This window comes from Bubalus bubalis, chromosome 4, assembly GCF_019923935.1.
Source record: "Bubalus bubalis isolate 160015118507 breed Murrah chromosome 4, NDDB_SH_1, whole genome shotgun sequence".
Lineage (NCBI taxonomy): Eukaryota > Metazoa > Chordata > Mammalia > Artiodactyla > Bovidae > Bubalus > Bubalus bubalis.
The window spans coordinates 31,507,141-31,525,046 of record NC_059160.1 but is presented as its reverse complement, the minus strand read 5'-3'; the positions used below and the strand labels follow the sequence as shown (position 1 = coordinate 31,525,046).

The 17,906-nt window shown below is 40.0% G+C and overlaps 1 protein-coding gene and 1 pseudogene across 7 annotated transcripts in view; one reads left to right on the top strand and one right to left on the bottom strand.

Annotated features, from left to right (window-relative positions):
* Positions 1–17,906, top strand: part of ABCC9 (ATP binding cassette subfamily C member 9) — a 154,356-nt gene that overhangs the window by 95,935 nt on the left and 40,515 nt on the right. For all 7 annotated transcript variants that reach the window (XM_006067642.4, XM_006067643.4, XM_025283380.3 and 4 more), the window contains 5 exons: positions 2,230–2,459; positions 3,406–3,554; positions 3,765–3,834; positions 8,951–9,108; positions 17,361–17,453. In XM_006067642.4, the coding sequence (XP_006067704.1) occupies positions 2,230–2,459; positions 3,406–3,554; positions 3,765–3,834; positions 8,951–9,108; positions 17,361–17,453 (700 nt within the window). The remainder of the gene's footprint in view (positions 1–2,229; positions 2,460–3,405; positions 3,555–3,764; positions 3,835–8,950; positions 9,109–17,360; positions 17,454–17,906) is intronic.
* Positions 10,128–12,466, bottom strand: LOC102411113 (annotated as a pseudogene).

The following is a 17,906-nucleotide window of genomic DNA, read 5'->3' as shown; positions in this document are numbered from 1 at the left end:
ATAATTTATAAACCAAATTATCTGTCTTTCCTACTCATAGCCTGCTCATTCTACAGTAGTGGAGTACATACAAGATGACTACAGTGAAAACTGTCTTTGGAAAAGAAAGGATGGGAAATACACCACAGTCACTAAACCATTTGTTGTTTAGTTGCTAAGTTGTGTCCAGCGCTTTGCAACCCCATGGACTGTAGCCCACCAGACTCCTCTGTCCATGGGATTCTCCAGGCAAGAATACTGGAGTGGGCTGCCGTTTCCTTCTCCAAGGGATCTTCTGATCCAGGGATTAAACCCATGTGTCCTGCTTTGCAGACAGATTCTTTACCACTGAGCCACCAGGGACGCCCTCACTAAACCATACAAATGATCAAATTTTACTGCTCAGGAAATACCATATTTCCCTGTCCTTGTAATGGAATATGTTCTTAAAATAGCTGTCTAGAAGTTTCCAGGTGGTTTAAACAGCTGAGAGGAGCTCCCTACCCATTGTCCTCTGACCCCTAGCTTTGCCTTCAGGAAGGTTCCATTTTCCTCATGCACCTCCATGACCACAGTTAAAACGAGCCATAGAGATTATGGATTATGCTCTCTTGAGCTATGCACAAATTTCAAAACCTATTTCCTCCTGGTGCAGTCTTACACATTCAGAAATATAAAGGCCAAAAAATTATAAATGTTTGCAAGTCTGGCATGTGGTTTTATTGGCACACATTTCCTTCAATAACTTAATAAACTTCTAGTCTGTAATTCTAGTTAGTTTATTGTAATAAATTAACAAGTTTTCTCATCCAAACATATACTTTATATTTTCATTTACTCATTCATTTATTCATTTTCACATATTTTTACATTTCTTTTGTATTGGGGTGACACTGGTTTATAACATTATGTAAGTTTCATGTGTACAATGGCACCCCGTCCAGTACTCTTGCCTGGAAAATCCCATGGGCGGAGGAGCCTGGTGGGCTGCAGTCCATGGGGTCGCTAAGAGTCGGACACGACTGAGTGACTTCACTTTCACTTTTCACTTTCATGCATTGGAGAAGGAAATGGCAACCCACTCCAGTGTTCTTGCCTGGAGAATCCCAGGGACGGCGGAGCTGGTGGGCTGCCGTCTATGGGGTTGCACAGAGTCGGACACGACTGAAGCGATTTAGCAGCAGCAGCAGCAGCAGAACCAACAATATGCTCATCACCAAAAATGTATTTCCGGTCTGCCACTATACAGTTCAGTTAAGTTCAGTTCAGTCGCTCAGTTGTGTCCGACTCTTTGCGACCCCATGAATCACAGCAAGCCAGGCCTCCCTGTCCATCACCAACTCCTGGAGTTCACTCAGACTCACGTCCATCGAGTCAGTGATGCCATCCAGCCATCTCATCCTCTGTTGTCCCCTTCTCCTCCTGCCCCCAATCCCTCCCAGCATCAGAGCATCCTCTATACAGTAGATCCCCTTAATCCATTTCATCTTCCCCTCCACCTCTTTCCTTTTGGTAACCGCTACTCTGTTCTCTGTATATCCATGTGTGTTTTTATGTGGTTTGGACTGTTCACTTACTTTGTTTTTTTTTTCCTTTGGTTGTGTTTTAAATTACACATATGAGTGAAATGGGACAGTATTTTGTGTTTGTTTGTCTGACTTGTTTCACTTAGCATAATGCCCTTATCAAGATCCATCCCTATTGTCACATATGGCAAGATTTTGGTCTTTTTATGGCTGAGTATTATTTCACTGTATATATATACCACAGCCTCTTTATCCATTCATCTGTTAATGGGCACTCACCTATTTTTTTTAATGTTTATTTATTTATGTGACTGTGTCATCTTAGTTGTGTCACATGGGATCTTTGCTGAAGCATGCAGGGTGTTTAGATACAGCACACGTGGGCTGCTCTGTAGTCATGGCACATGTGCTCTGGTGCATGTGGGCTGAGTCGTGGTGGTGCATGGGCTTAATTGCCCCATGGCATGTGTGATCTTAGTTCCCTGACCAGGGACTGAACCTGCATCCCCTGCATTGAAAGGCGGATCCTTAACCACTGGACCACCAGGGAGGTCCCTCACCTGTTTTTTTTTTTTAAATGATGCTTTTCTCTGCTAAAAAACATTTAAATTTCTAAGACTTGTATTTCTAAAATTTGATGAAGGTTTGTTGGTAGGTGGGAATAATACAAATTCTGTATCTACCTGTTACCTGTCAGAAGATTAAACAAGTGCTTCTTATGCAGAGGAAGAAGAGGAGGAAGATGAGGATGATAACATGTCCACGGTAATGAGGCTGAGGACTAAAATGCCATGGAAGACCTGCTGGCGGTACCTCACTTCTGGAGGATTCTTCTTGCTCTTCCTGATGATTTTCTCTAAGCTTCTGAAACATTCCGTCATTGTAGCAATAGACTACTGGCTGGCCACATGGACCTCAGAGTATAGTATAAACAGTACTGGAAAAGCTGACCAGGTACAGTGGGTTTTGTTTTTACATTATCTAAGAGATGTTGAGATTTTACTCTTATCTAGTTAGATACAAATAGCCCAGATGTCACAGGAATTCTGTGAGGTTTTTTGTTTTTTTTTAGTTTATTTTATTGGAGTATAGTTGATTTACAATATTGTCTTAGTTTCTGCAGTACAGCAAAGTGATTCAGGTATATATATCATGCATTCTTTTTCATATTCTTTTCCATTGTGGCTTATTATAGGATATTGAATATAGTTTCTTGTGCGATAGAGTAGACCTTGTTGTTTATCCATTCTATGTATAACACATTACAGCTGCTAATCCCGAACTCCCAATCCATCCCTACACTACCTGGCTCCCCCCTTGGCAAGCACAGGTCTGTGCTCTGTGACTTGTCACAGTACTTGTAATGATTCAATAGGTTAATTAGGGCAAGACCTGAAATATCATAAGAAATATTTAATGGTAATGCTTGGGTTTGGATTCAAGGGAGTTATATACATGATGTGTGTGTGTGTGTGTGTGTGTGTGTGTAATATACACACAGGACTTTTGTTCTTGTTCTGATGGTATCTGATTTTAACTGCTATACCAATGAATTAGCTGGTCATTCTGAGATTAGGGATAAAAAGAATGAACTTTATGATATAAAAAGTCAAGACTATTTCAAACCAGAAAACTAACTCTAATGTTTCATCTACCCTTTGGCAAACCCTGAAAGAGAATGAAGAGAGCAACTAGGGACTCAGCCATGGGATTATGGTGGGGATACTGCCCTGAGTATCTCCAGGAGTATCCCCAGGAGAACTGCCCTCCTTCCACTGTGTAAATTAATATGAGATAATAGAAATTGACAATATTGCCAGACTTTGACATTTGGTGTCCTAGCAAGAAAAAACTCAGTTGATAATGTCATCTGTGCTTTTTTGTATCGGTTGCTTTTTAGACCTACTATGTGGCTGGATTTAGCATACTTTGTGGAGCAGGTATTTTCCTCTGCCTTGTTACATCTCTCACTGTGGAATGGATGGGTCTCACAGCTGCTAAAAATCTTCACCATAATCTCCTTAATAAGATAATTCTTGGACCAATAAGGTAAAAAAAAAAAGTAGTTATTTATTTTACAATATCATAAAACTATGCATTTTTACGTTAAAGTGAAGTGTGAAATTTTAAATAATTTATTCAGTCTTTCAGCAGATGAATAGGGATCTTCTCATTTTTATGACACCAAGATGTCTATTAGCAGTGTTTAGGTTCCAGATCATTTAGAATTATCATACATCCAATCTGTTTATTGCCTAGATTCTTTGACACCACACCACTGGGACTGATTCTCAATCGCTTTTCAGCTGATACAAATATCATTGATCAGGTGAGTGACTGAATTACTTCCAAGTTCAGAAATACATTTCTCAGTATAAGTTAAACAACGTTTTAAGATAAATCATGGATGGGATGGGGAGGGAGGATGGAGAGGGGGGTTCAGAATGAGGAACACATGTACCCCCGTGGTGGATTCATGTCAATATATGGCAAAACCAATACAATATTGTAAAGTAAAAAAAATAAATAAATAAAAAGGAATTTAAAAAAATAAGATAAATCATGATTCCTGTTAACAGTAGAGGATTTCTAAAACCTAAATAAAAGCTAAATGCAAACCTAAATAAAATAAACCTAAATACAAATTCATATCAATATTACATATATACATAAAATTCTAGACTATGCAATCTATGAAATATGCACAGATTTCTAGAATGAAATCTTAAAGGAAATAGATCAATTCAAAATAATTTATCCACCTGGAAGAGGATACTTAGAGAATCAGCATGAAATAAAGAGAAATAGAAAATAATGAATATTAAACTTTTTTTATTGTAAAAATAAGTGATTTTAATATGTTGTATCTCCATTCATAGTAACGATCTTAAAGTTTAGAATTAATGCAGAGCGTCTCCCAGAAGTAAAGAATGGAATACCAAGTTGTCTTAGATGTCCTTTCCTTTTATTAGGTTGAAGTGATATTAGATGATGTTGTATTTTAGGAGGAGCAATATTGCATTGGAACCTGGAATGTTAGGCCCATGAAACAAGGCAAATTGGAAGTGGTCAAACAGGAGATGGCAAGAGTGAGTGTCAACATTCTAGGAATAGTGACTAAAATGGACTGGAATGGGTGAATTTAACTCAGATGACCATTATATCTACTACTGTGGGCAGGAATCCCTTAGAAGAAATGGAGTAGCCATCATGGTCAACAAAAGAGTCTGAAATGCAGTATTTGGATGCAATCTCAAAAACAACAGAATGATTTCTTTTCATTTCCAAGGCAAACCATTCAATATCATGGTAATCCAATCTATGCCCCAACCAGTAACACTGAAGAAGCTGAACCTAAATGGTTCTATGAAGACCTACAAGACCTTTTAGAACTAACACCCAAAAAGGTGCCCTTTTCATTATGGGGGACTGGAATGCAAAAGTAGGAAGTCAAGAAACACCTGGAATAAGAGGCAAATTTGGCCTTGGAGTACAGAATGAAGCAGGGCAAAGGCTAATAGAGTTTTGCCAAGAGAACGCACTGGTCATAGAAAACACCCTCTTCCAACTACACAAGAGAAGACTCTACACATGGACGTCACCAGATGGTCAACACTGAAATCAGATTGATTATATTCTTTGCAGCCAAAGATGGAGAAGCTTTATACAGTCAGCAAAAATAAGACCAGAAGCTGACTGTGGCTCAGACCATGAACTCCTTATTGCCAAATTCAGACTGAAATTGAAGAAAGTAAGGAAAACCACTAGACCATTCAGGTATGACCTAAATCAAATCCCTTATGATGATACAGGGGAAGTGAGAAACAGATTCAAGGGACTAGATCTGATAGATAGAGTGCCTGATGAACTATGGATGGAGGTTCGAGACATTGTACAGAAGGCAGGGATCAAGACCATCCCCAAGAAAAAGAAATGCATAAAAGCAAAATGGCTGTCTGAGGAGGCCTTACAAATAGCTGTGAATGAAGAGAAGCAAAAAGCAAAGGAGAAAAGGAAAGATATAAGCATCTGAATGCAGAGTTCCAAAGAATAGCAAGGAGAGATAAGAAAGCCTTCCTCCAGGATCAATGCAAAGAAATAAAGGAAAACAAAAGAATGGGAAAAACTAGAGATCTCTTCAAGAAAATAGATATACCAAGGGAACATTTCATGCAAAGATGGGCTCAATAAAGGACAGAAATGATATGGACCTAACAGAAGCAGAAGATATTAAGAAGAGGTGGAAAGAATACACAGAAGAACTGTACAAAAAAGATCTTCACGACCCAGATAATCATGATGGTGTGATCACTCAACCAGAGCCAGACATCCTGGAATGTGAAGTCAAGGGGACCTTAGAAAGCATCACTACGAACAAAGCTAGTGGACGTGATGGAATTACAGTTGAGCTATTTCAAATCCTGAAAGATGATGCTGTGAAAGTGCTGCACTCAATATGCCAGCAAATTTGGAAAACTCAGCAGTGGCCACAGGACTGGAAAAGGTCAGTGTTCATTCCAATCTCAAAGAAAGGCAATGCCAAAGAATGCTCAAACTATCGCACAATTACACTCATCTCACACGCTAGTCAAGTAATGCTCAAAATTCGCCAAGCCAGGCTTCAGCAATACATGAACCATGAACTTCCAGATGTTCAAGCTGGTTTTCGAAAAGGCAGAGGAACCAGAGATCAAATTGTCAACACCCGCTGGATCATCGAAAAAGCCAGAGAGTTCCAGAAAAACATCTATTTCTGCTTTATTGACTATGCCAAAGCCTTTGACTGTGTGGATCACCACAAACTGTGGAAAATTCTTCAAGAGATGGGAATACCAGACCGCCTGACCTACCTCTTGAGAAACCTATATGCAGGTCAGGAAGCAACAGTTAGAACAGGACATGGAACATCAAACTTGTTCAAATAGGAAAAGGAGTACATCAAGGCTGTATGTTGTCACCCTGCTTATTTAATTTATATGCAGAGTACATCATGAGAAATGCTGGTGTGGAAGAAGCACAAGCTGGAATAAAGATTGCTGGGAGAAATATCAATCACCTCAGATATGCAGATGACACCACCCTTATGGCAGAAAGTGAAGAGGAACTAAAAAGCCTCTTGATGAAAGTGAAAGAGAACAGTGAAAAAGTTGGCTTAAAACTCAACATTCAGAAAATGAAGATCATGGCATCTGGTCCCATCACTTCATGGCAAATAGATGGGGAAAGAGTGGAAACAGTATTAGACTTTATTTTTTGGGGCTCCAAAATCACTGCAGATGGTGACTGCAGCCATGAAATTAAAAGACGCTTACTCCTTGGAAGGAAAGTTATGACTAACCTAGATAGCATATTAAAAAGCAGAGACATTACTTTGCCAACAAAGGTCTGTCTAATCAAGGCTATGGTTTTTCCAGTGGTCATGTATGGATGTGAGAGTTGGACTGTGAAGAAAGCTGAGGCCGAAGAATTGATGCTTTTGAACTATGGTGTTGGAGAAGACTCTTGAGACTCCCTTGGACTGCAAGGAGATCCAACCAGTTCATTCTAAAGGAGATCAGTCCTGAGTGTTCATTGGAAGGACTGATGCTGAAGCTGAAACTCTAGTACTTTGGCCACCTCATGCGAAGAGTTGACTCATGGAAAAGACCCTGATGCTGGGAGGGATTGGGGGCAGGAGGAGAAGGGGAAGACAGAGGATGAGATGGCTGGATGGCATCACCGACTCAATGGACATGAGTTTGGGTGGACTCTGGGAGTTGATGATGGACAGGGAGGCCTGGTATGCTGCGATTCATGGGGTCGCAAAGAGTTGGACACGACTGAGCGACTGAACTGAACTGAACTAAACTGATATTTTAGGGAATATTTCAAGGATGCCTGGTTTAGTCTCAGGTACTTAGGCCTCCAAAAGTTTGTCCTTAAATTAAAGACCTCAGAGTCTGAAATTGGATCTCTCTATGAACAGACTCTTTAGGGTGATTGAGCAAAGATTTAGCAAATACAGCTCTTTCCTTTTCTGATATTCCAAAATGGCCTTAAGAACACCTAAATTACCATCAATTAAGGTAAAGAATGATGCATGCAGCTGACTAAAATATATGTTGAAAAATTTTTGTGTTTTCACAGTATTGGTGTCAGATTGTGCTGCACCTAAAACACTTCCTAAGGCGTACATATTGGAAAAGAAGAGACAGAACACTCCTTATTTGGAAGATGACACTATTACTATCTAGGGAGTTCAAACAGTTGGTATGAAAGAATCAACTAGGAAGTTCAGCAGAGCATTTACATTAGACATGTAATACAAAAGCTAGTAACTTTCTCTGCACCAATTAAAAAATTTTGTGAAAATTACATTTAACCTATAATAACAGCAAAAACTATGAAAATAGAAATAAGCCTAGTATGAAAACAAGTGATTCAACTATCCTAAAAATCCAGGAAATCATAAAAATCCTGTGTGTGTGTGTGTGTGTGTGTGTATACTTTCCTTATCAGATACCTAAGAAATACTATGAAATTAAAACACTCTGGTGGTTACAGAAAACAAGTTGATGTAAAGAATGAAATTGAGAACTCAAAAACACCAGTTTATCTTGACTCAGGGAAAAAGTGTTTTCAGTAAAGGATGTTGGGGCAATTAACTATAAAATACACAGCAAATTCACATGTAATAAAGGAGGCCATCTAATAACAGAAAACTATAAAATAATATGTAAAAGAGTAATTTTAGAAAACATGGGAAGTGTCTTTATAAGACACAGAACTCAAAAACAATAAGAAAAAAGCCAACAGAAATGGCTTTAAAATTTTAAATTTCTATTGAAGTTAAAGCATCATATTCAAAATATATTATATTCTTTGGGAGAAAAACTGGCAACTCATGTAAAGAAAGAGGATAAACAGCCATGATATGTAAAGAGCATCTAAAAATCAATACGGAAGATAAACAATCCAGTTGAAAAGCATGCAAAGAATATGAGGAAGCAATTAAAATTATTAGAGGGATAGCTAAAGAGTTTTTAAATACTATTCAGCCTTTAAAAAGAAATAGATTTGTATAGAGTGGCATGGGAAGATTTACAATCCATCTTATTCAGTAAAACAAAGCAAGCAAATGGACAAACGAGGTTTGAGTTTATGTTTATGCTATTTATATAAAATAGTTTGTGCTATTTGTTTAAAAATCCCATAAGATATTAATACATAGGTAGATAGGTAAATAACTGACCACTGGTTAAGCAGATAGGTAGAAAGATGGATAAATATGCTAAACAATGGGAAGTGAGTGAAATTGAAGGAGTGATGAATTGCTTACAATGAAAATGTTTATATATTAATTTTGGAACTAATTATGTAACAATATAAAATTAATGTGTTGTTGCCTTATTACCAATGTTTTATTTGAGCTAAAACATTTTCCTTTCAAACTACCGTCTTAACAGCATATCCCTCCAACTTTGGAATCTCTAACTCGGTCAACACTGCTCTGCGTGTCTGCAATTGGCATGATTTCTTATGCTACCCCTGTGTTCCTGGTTGCACTTGTGCCTCTTGGGGTCGCCTTTTATTTTATCCAGAAATACTTCCGAGTGGCCTCTAAGTGAGTAAAGCACTGCTCTGTTCATCTTCAAAAGCCTGTATATTTGATTGACTGTGATTCAGATTTGTTATAATGTTTTGGTGGCTCAGATGGTAAAGAATCTGCCTGCAATGCAGAAGACCTGGGTTCTATCCCTGGGTCAGGAAGATCCCCTGGAGAAGGGCATGGCTACCCACTCCAGTATTCTTGCCTGGAGACTCCCACGGACAGAGGAGCCTTGCAGGCTACAGTCCATGGGGTCACAAAGAGTTGGGCATGGCTGAGTGACTAACACTTTCACTTTTCTCCAGATAAGGTATGGAATTTGGAAAAGAAACTTAATTTAACTTAATGAAACCTATCCTGATATTATGTTTCATTTAGCGAGATATTTTGCTTCCATGGCTTCCCTGATAGCTTAGTTGGTAAAGAATCTGCCTGCAATGCAGGAGACCCCGGTTCAATTCCTGGGTTGGGAAGATCCCTTGGAGAAGGGATATACTACCCACTCCAGTGTTCTTGGGCTTCCGTTGTGACTCAGCTGGTAAAGAATCCGCCTGCAATGCAGGAGACCTGGGCTCAATCCCTGGGTTGGGAAGATCCCCTGGAGAAGGGAAAAGGCCACCCACTCCAGTATTCCAGCCTAGAGAGTTCCATGGACTGTATAGTCCATGGGGTCACAAAGAGTCAGACGTGACTGACCAACTGTCACTTTCATTTTGCTTCTGTAATTGGTTGTCTGAGCCTTTACATAGTACTAGACATATGTGAACAAGTTGATTGATCTGATTGAGTTTTAAGTCCACAGACTATGCCCAATTTTTCAATTTTTTTTTTTCTTTTCAAACCACGATTTCCCCATTTATTTTGGTCACCAAACAGTCCTATTCTTCAGTGGCCTGTAGACTCACTACCACCTACCCCCCTGGGGGGTACAAATGAAGGACCCCATAGGCTGGCCCCAGTAACTCACAACTAAATGAGAGGAGGGGCTGGCAGCCTCCTGGAGACTAAAACATCAATCAGAAACTAAACCTACCTTGCCGAGGATGGAGAATTTATTCAGGTCATATTTGAGAATTCATGTATGCCACAACAGGATAATAGGAATTAAAGGTAGTAACCTCACTCTTCCTTATACCTGTCTACTGCCCAACTAGATTCCAGGCGCTGCATCACCGTCACTGCATTTTGCTAAACGGAGGCCCCTAGGCACTAATCACACAGGCAACTGCATGTGCCATAAAAACACACCACAACTTTTCCACTAAAAGCTGTACATCTCGTTCTCTGGCTACACTGATGATTCTCCTGTTAGTTCAATACTTTAAAGGCTGCAGCAGCATGCAAAAGAATTTCATTTCATTTTGTGTTTTTTTAAAAAAAAGTTAAGCAAGGTCTCCAGGAGATGGTGAGTTTTATTTTGTCTTGTGTGGATAGAGGTTTGATTTGCTCTCGAATGTTCCAGGGTGGAGAGAGATTAGGAGAAAGCACAGAATGCAGAGATCTATTCGGTGTAATCTCCCTCATTTTCATCTTCACCGTCAATGGCGAGAGCAGCATATTTGCTTGCAGAACTGAACTTCGAGGCTGGATTTTCTTCAGCTTTCTTTGGCTCAGGTGCAGATCTGGAGTTGTGATCCTTTTTGCCATCTTTCCTGTCTGCCTCCTTCCAGTGGTCTTTGTTCCCCCCATCTCCCGGACCACGGCTGGAGCTCCCACTTTGGCCTTTTGGGGCACTTACCCCATCTACTTTATTTTCATCTTTCCGTGCTGATCCTTCCTCAGATAGTTGAGCTGGACCTACTTTCCCTCCACCCCTTGTAGGGGACTGCTGCTCTGTGTCTGGCTCTGAGATCGAGCAGGAGGGTTAGAACTTCGCTTCACCCAAGCATTCTCCTTTGGTGGAGGGGCTGGCATTACCTTTAGAGGCTGTTCAGGTTTGGGAGGCTTAGAAGTTGGAGACTGACAGTCTTCCTCTTTATTGGGGGTTTCATTTTCTAGAGACTTCTCACTCTCTCTTCTTCGTGCATCCTGGTCTGACTTACTTCTGCCAGATGTGGCTGAGGTCCCAGTCTGTGATGACTCACTTCCTGTCCTCGATTGTTCCCGTTCCTGAGTTTCTTCACTTCGCCAGCTTGGGTGTCTCTACCGAGGCCGTCGTTCTAGTTTTGGCTCATCCAGCTGACGCTGAAGTTTCTCCTGTTCCTTCTGTAGCCGCTCTTCTACTTCTCGTTCTCTAGCAGCTGTGTCAACAGGCTTTGCCCCTCCAAAGATAGAGGCTGCACGACTGCACTGGGAGGTGCTAGCGGAGGAATCATCTTCCTTAGGAGTACTCCGAGGCTTTAGGTTCAGTTTGGGTCTTTGAGGGGGACCTCTTATCATCCCGCCTGTAATCATCCCGAGAGTAATCATCTCTGGAACTCCAGGACCGGTCATCTCGTCTGTCGTATCTGTCTTCATAGCGGTCCCCGCCTCCTCTGTAGTCGTCATCCCTCCGGTACCTGCTACCGAATGCTGTTCTGCCACTGCCTATCCTGGAATCGTAGCCTCTGTCATAGTCTCTGCCACCTCGGTCATCATAGCAATCTCAGCCCCCGTATTGATCCATGTCCCAGCGTGGGCCATCACGGTAACTGTCCCGATACCCATCACGATATCTGTCTGAATCGTAACGATCTCGATACTTGTCTCCAAAGCTATCATCACCCCTTCTGGGCGGGTAGTCATCAAAGCTGTCTGCAGCAGGACGGGCCCTCCTGTCTGTATCTGTTTTGTCAGAATCACGATTTCTATCTTGGCCAAAAGAACGATCATCCCTGTCTTTATCCTGTGCTTGATCAGCAACGTCCACTCGAATTCTCCTGTTACCTAGAGACTTCGTTGAGGCTCAAGGCACTGAGCAAGGAATCCAGGTCCTCAAACTCAGCATAACCAAAACCTTTTAACCTCTCAGGATTGCTGGGTTCACGTGGTAAACGCACCGCACTGATATTTAATCCTCTAAAGAATTCCTTAATGGAGTCTTCTGTCACATCATAGGGCAGGTTCCCTAGAAAAGCAGTGTAGGGTGGAGATTTGGGAAGACGGCTCCGGTCGATATTGGGTTCCCGAGCAGCCCGTGGAGCAGTGGGCAGGATGGAACGGTCAATTGGAGGTGCCCGATACACATCATCATCATTACTATGCCAAGTGGTTGAAACATCCCCTTCCAGATCGTCTGTTTCATCAGCCCAGCTGACTGGTTTGGGGACATAGGTGCTGCCTCCACCAGTCCCTCCATCCTCAGCCAGAAAGTCTGTTAGGGAGATAGTCTTCCCCTTCTTATTCTTCTTTTTCGCTGAGGCCGCCATGTTGGGAGAGGGAGAGAGAACGCAAAGGCCCAATTTTTCATTCCATGGTCTTTCTCTGAACATGGCAATGACAGAAAATTTTATGAAACCAAAGATAGTCCCAAAGGATAAGTAATTGAATATTATGTTCTGCAAGTGGGGAAATAAAAATATTTTCAAATGAGTAAAATGCACTCTGTAAAAGATTAGTAGAAGTAAAAAAAGTTAAAGGGATAAATCAGAGTGATAACCATAAAAGTAGAGAATCTTGAATGTCTGATAAGAGTACTGTAACATTAAGAGGTTGGAAATCTCCAGATTGGGTTATTTAACATGCCTTTGAATATCCAGCCAAATAAAAGATAGCCGTGAATTTTAAATTCTTCTGCTAATATAAGATTTATCATTTGCTGAGATGTTGAATAATTAAGTGAAATATAGTACTAGTTGTTTTGAAATTTCCAGTTTAACTTTGAAGTTCTGCCTTAATAGTATTGTAAATTTTATATCATTGCAGTAATCTCTTTATTTCAACAAACACTTATTAGGCATTTAGTGTCTTGTAAATAACTGCACAAGCCATGTGGCAGAGGAAGAGATCAACATGGCAAGAAGCAGTTCTCAAGAAATTTACAGTTTCTTGGGAAGATAAAACATAAATAAGATAACCCTTATATGTGGATTAAGTGCTGGAATAGGAAGCCAGACATAGAGTTTATTCAGTAAAATGAAAAGATTTAATTGGACTTGAGTGCGCATATATATATATATATATATATATATATATATATATATATCAGTTAACAGGAAAAAGCAGGATTAAGATTGGGAATCTCTGGATTATACCTGCAAATTTTTTTTTCTTGCTACATTTCATTATTCATTCAATTTAGAGACAGGCTAATTTACCATTAATCTCTGTAGTCTTGTCTTTTCCAGAATGTTACATGATTGGAATCATATAGTATGTGGTCTTGTCAGATTAGCTACTTTCTCTTAGAAATAAGCATTTAATATTCATCTGTGTCTTTTCATGGCTTCAAAGCACATTCATAAAATGGAATATTATAAAAATAATTTATCATTGAATAATATTCTATTTTATGAATTGCCATATTTTGTTTATCCATTTACCTATTGAAGGACATCTTAGTTGCGTCTAGTTTGGGGTTATAAATATTATGAATGTGTGTGTGCATACATGCTCAGTTGTGTCTGAATACCTGCTCAGTTGTGTCTGACTCTTTGCAACCCCTTGGATTGTAGCCCTCCAGGCTTTCTGCCCATGGAATTTTCCAGGCAGGAATGCTGGAGTGGGTTGCCATTTCCACCTCGAGGTTATCTTCCCCACCCAGGGATCAAACCCACATCTCCAGAGTCTCCTGCATTGGCAGGTGGATTCTTTACCACTGAGCCACCAGGGAAGCCATTACTATTATGAATAAAACTATTGTAAATATTTGTATGGAGATTTTTGTGTGGACATAGGTTTTAAAATTAGTTGGGTAAATACATAGGGGCATGATTACTTGATAGTATGGTAAAACTGTTTAGTTTTATGAAAAACTGAAAAATTGTCTTCCAAAATAGTTGTTTATTTGCAATATTTCTGGAAAAAAAAAAGTTGTTTCTCCCTTGGGGCTATGAATTAGGATCCTTCAAATGTTAGGAACATATGTTAAACCTAGAGTGATTTTTGATCTCTAGCCCCTTCTCTTTGCTCATAGAAAATTCAGACCAGAAGGAAGAAACTAGCCATTACATTTGCTCTTTCATTTCTTCTGGTATTACTGTTGATGTTGCTTGCTGGAGGGGCAGAAAAGTTCAGTCACTTCCTTTCTGCTGGCTGTTTCCAAATCTCTTCTTGCCTTCTCACCAGTGATACTCAACAGTCATGTTTTACTTCAGATTCATGCTCATGTTGGCCTGTTTTCATCCCTGGGCAATAGAAATCGAGTACAGAGGCCAAGCAAATAACCTTAGTTCTTTACAGATTTTAATTGCTAAGTCTTTTCATTATAGTAGATTATTAAAATATGGAAGGGATGGTCATTTTTAAAGAATGAACTTTGATAATGGATTATAAACCATTTTTATTTGAAATTCTCTGGTCGTTTGCAAATAGGACCACATGATATTAAATCTCATCCATAAAAAGAAACCTCTAGATGCTGAGGTTCTAAAGAAAACACTCATATTGAAAATCTTGAGCAATTTAACACACTATTTTGTAAACACCAAAGGGAATTAAAGTGGGGGACTTACTGTTGTTCAGTCGCTCAGTCGTGTCCGACTTTTTGCCACCCCATGGACTGCAGCACGCCAGTTCTTCCCTGTCTTTCACTGTCTCCCGGAGTTTGCTCAGATTCATGTCCATTGAGTCGATGATGCCATCTAACCATCTCACACTCTGCCACCCTACTCTCCTCCTGCCCTCAATCTTTCCTAGCATCAGACAGGAAATGCCATTGAATTTCGAATATCTAACATCAAAGACCCATGTGTGGCTAGCTCTGTAAGTAAGCTTTCCTATTTACAGGAGAATAAGGTCAAGCTGTACCCTCACCTTTCTGGTTTCATAAAACACTGTCCTATAAAAAGAGGTTCCTCCTTCCTCAACTTTTCCCCTTCATGTCAGACCTAAATGTAGTGACCACCTGTTGCTTGTGTCAAATTTACAATTAGCCACTGAGTTTTCTGTTTAATAATCACAGACTCTTTACATTCCTTCATATTCATCCTCCTCTTCACCCCTCTCCTTCCCTCCCCTCATTGAGTTTCTGAAGTGAGAAATTCATTTTAGAAACTCACAAAAGTACTTTGCCTTTGGTCATGGGAGAACTCAGGCAGTCCCCAAAGATCTAAGATTATTTAACAGTCGAAGATTATGTAACAATGTAATCAGTTCATTGACTGACAGGTGAGTATCAGCGCTGCTACTCTTGATTCCCTCCACCCCAAAAACCTAAGAAAGACAGAAAAAAGGCTGAAAAGAAAAATAAAAGCATGTTTTGAAACGTGTGATAGAACTGTGAGCCTTCTAGAAAGGCTAGCTTGTGTGATTTACAAACTTGTCTAGAGTGTGCATCTTTATAGAAAGGGTCTGATTCAGGCATTTGTCCACCAGCCATTCACTGAGCACTTTATTGACCTAAAAATATATATTGACACTTGGAGGACCAGTGAATGCCAGTTCTATTTAGGGAGGAACTCAATCTCATTGTGGCTGAAGCCAAATTCATTATCTGTCTCTTCTAGTGTCTTTATTCTCTGTCTCCCATCCTGGTAAATAGCACTGTCATCTTCCAAGTCTGCTGAGTAACAAACAAGCCATATTTGACTCCCCTCTCTTTTTAAATTTATTTTATTTTTAATTGAAGTATAATTTACAATATTGTGTTAGTTTCAAGTGTACAGCAAAGTCGTGTCAGACTCTTTGTGACCCTATGGACTGAAGCCTACCAGGCTTCAATGTCCATGGGATTCTCCAGGCAAGAACTCTGGAGTGGGTTGCCATGCCCTCTTCCAAGGGATTTTCCTCACCCAGGGATAGAACCCACGTCTCTTACGTCTCCTGCATTGGCAGGCAGATTCTTTACTGCTAGCCCCACCTGGGAAGCCCATGCATATACATGTATATACATACTTTTTCAGATTCTTTTCCACTATAGGTTTTTATGACACATTGAGTATGGTTCCCTGTGCTATACAGTAGGTCCTTGCTGTTTACCAATCTATATAGTAATGTATATATGCTAATCCCAGATTCCTAACGTCTCTCTTCCCAATCACCTTTGGTAGCCATAAGTTTGTCTTCTGTGTCTGTGTGACTCTTCTCTCTTATTCACTCTGCTACAATGAGTTGATTGTAGCAGTTTAGAAGGCTACTTCTAATAAGCTATCTCACAATCTCCCCCTATATTAAATTGTACCAGCATCACACCTAATTCAGAATTTACAGTTATGTAAAGTTTAAAAATAAAATAAAATTAAAAAAAAAAAAAAAAAAAGTTCTGATAAACTGTCCTTACTCATTCTCTTCCATCCTTTACACTGTCTCCAAATTATGTTGATTTAAACAAGCTCTGGTCGTTTTATTTCTAGTCCTCAGTGATTTTTCCCAGCCCATTCAGGATCTTCTACAGTCTAGCCCCTCCCCCCATTGCTTGTCCAGCCTTTTCCCATGACAACATCCCCAAAGGACTCTGGTCACCAGCCAGACTGAATTCGCCAGTTCTTTAGTCCTCTGTACTCGCTCTGGTTTGTTCCCTTAGCTGGAATGCACTTCTTGTCTGTTTGGTTGAAGCACACCGCTCATGCTTAACGTTTGGCCTAAGTAACACCTGCTCAAAGAAAACATTTCCCATCTCGTACATTAATTGCTCCTTCCTATGTGTTCCCATAAAAGTTTACTTTAACTGTGATACAAAATTGATGTTTTTGTACAACACATAACATTCAGCCTGGACCCATGTTTATTATGTAATATTTATTTTTCTCTTCCTCTTTAGATTATAAGCTGTTGGATTTTTTTTGTTGAATGTTGGAGGAAAATATGTGGGTTGGCCAAAATTTTGTTCATATTTTTCCAAAAGATGTGATGGGAAAATCCAAATGAACCTTTTGGCCAACCCAGTAGTTACTCTGACAAAAAATAACCTTAATTTAGAATGAACAAAGCTCCCAGCTCAGACAGTAAAGAATCTGCCTGCAGTGCAGGATACCCAGGTTCGATCCCTGGGTTGGAAACATCCCCTGGAGAAGGGAATAGCAACCCACTCCAGTATTCTTGCCTGGAGAATTCCAGGGATAGAGGAACCTGGCAAACTATAGTTCTTGGTGTCTCAGAGTTGGAAACGACTGAGTGACTAACACACACACACAGTATTCTTTGAGTTTGAATGAGTGTAAAGTTTATTTTTGTACTTGTCTCTGTCCTAGGGACCTCCAGGAACTTGATGACAGTACCCAGCTCCCTCTGCTTTGCCACTTCTCAGAAACTGCTGAAGGACTCACCACCATTCGGGCATTTAGGTAAGTAAACATATTTTCATTTTGTTGATTAGGCAGTTACATTATCAACAAATATTTGCCTACAAATAACTGATCATTGCTCCCATTTTCTGATGCCCACTGTGTGTGTGCCTGTGTTCTAAACTAGTAGTAAGAAAAACATGACAAAAAACGATCACAGAGGGCTTCACACGTGGCTCACTGGTAAAGAATCTGCCTGCCAGTGCAAGAGATTCGGGTTCAGTCCCTGGGTCAGGAAGATCCCCTGGAGACGGAAATGACAACCTGCTTCAGTATTGTTGCCTGGGAAATCCTATGGACAGAAGAGTCTGGCGGACTACAGTCTACAGAGTTGCAAGAAGAGTTGGACATGATTTAGTGACTAGACAACAACAACAAATGATCATAGAGTTTAGTTATTTGAAATTTTAACAAGAATAAAGAAAGAATTCAGCATCATGTCGGTTAGATACT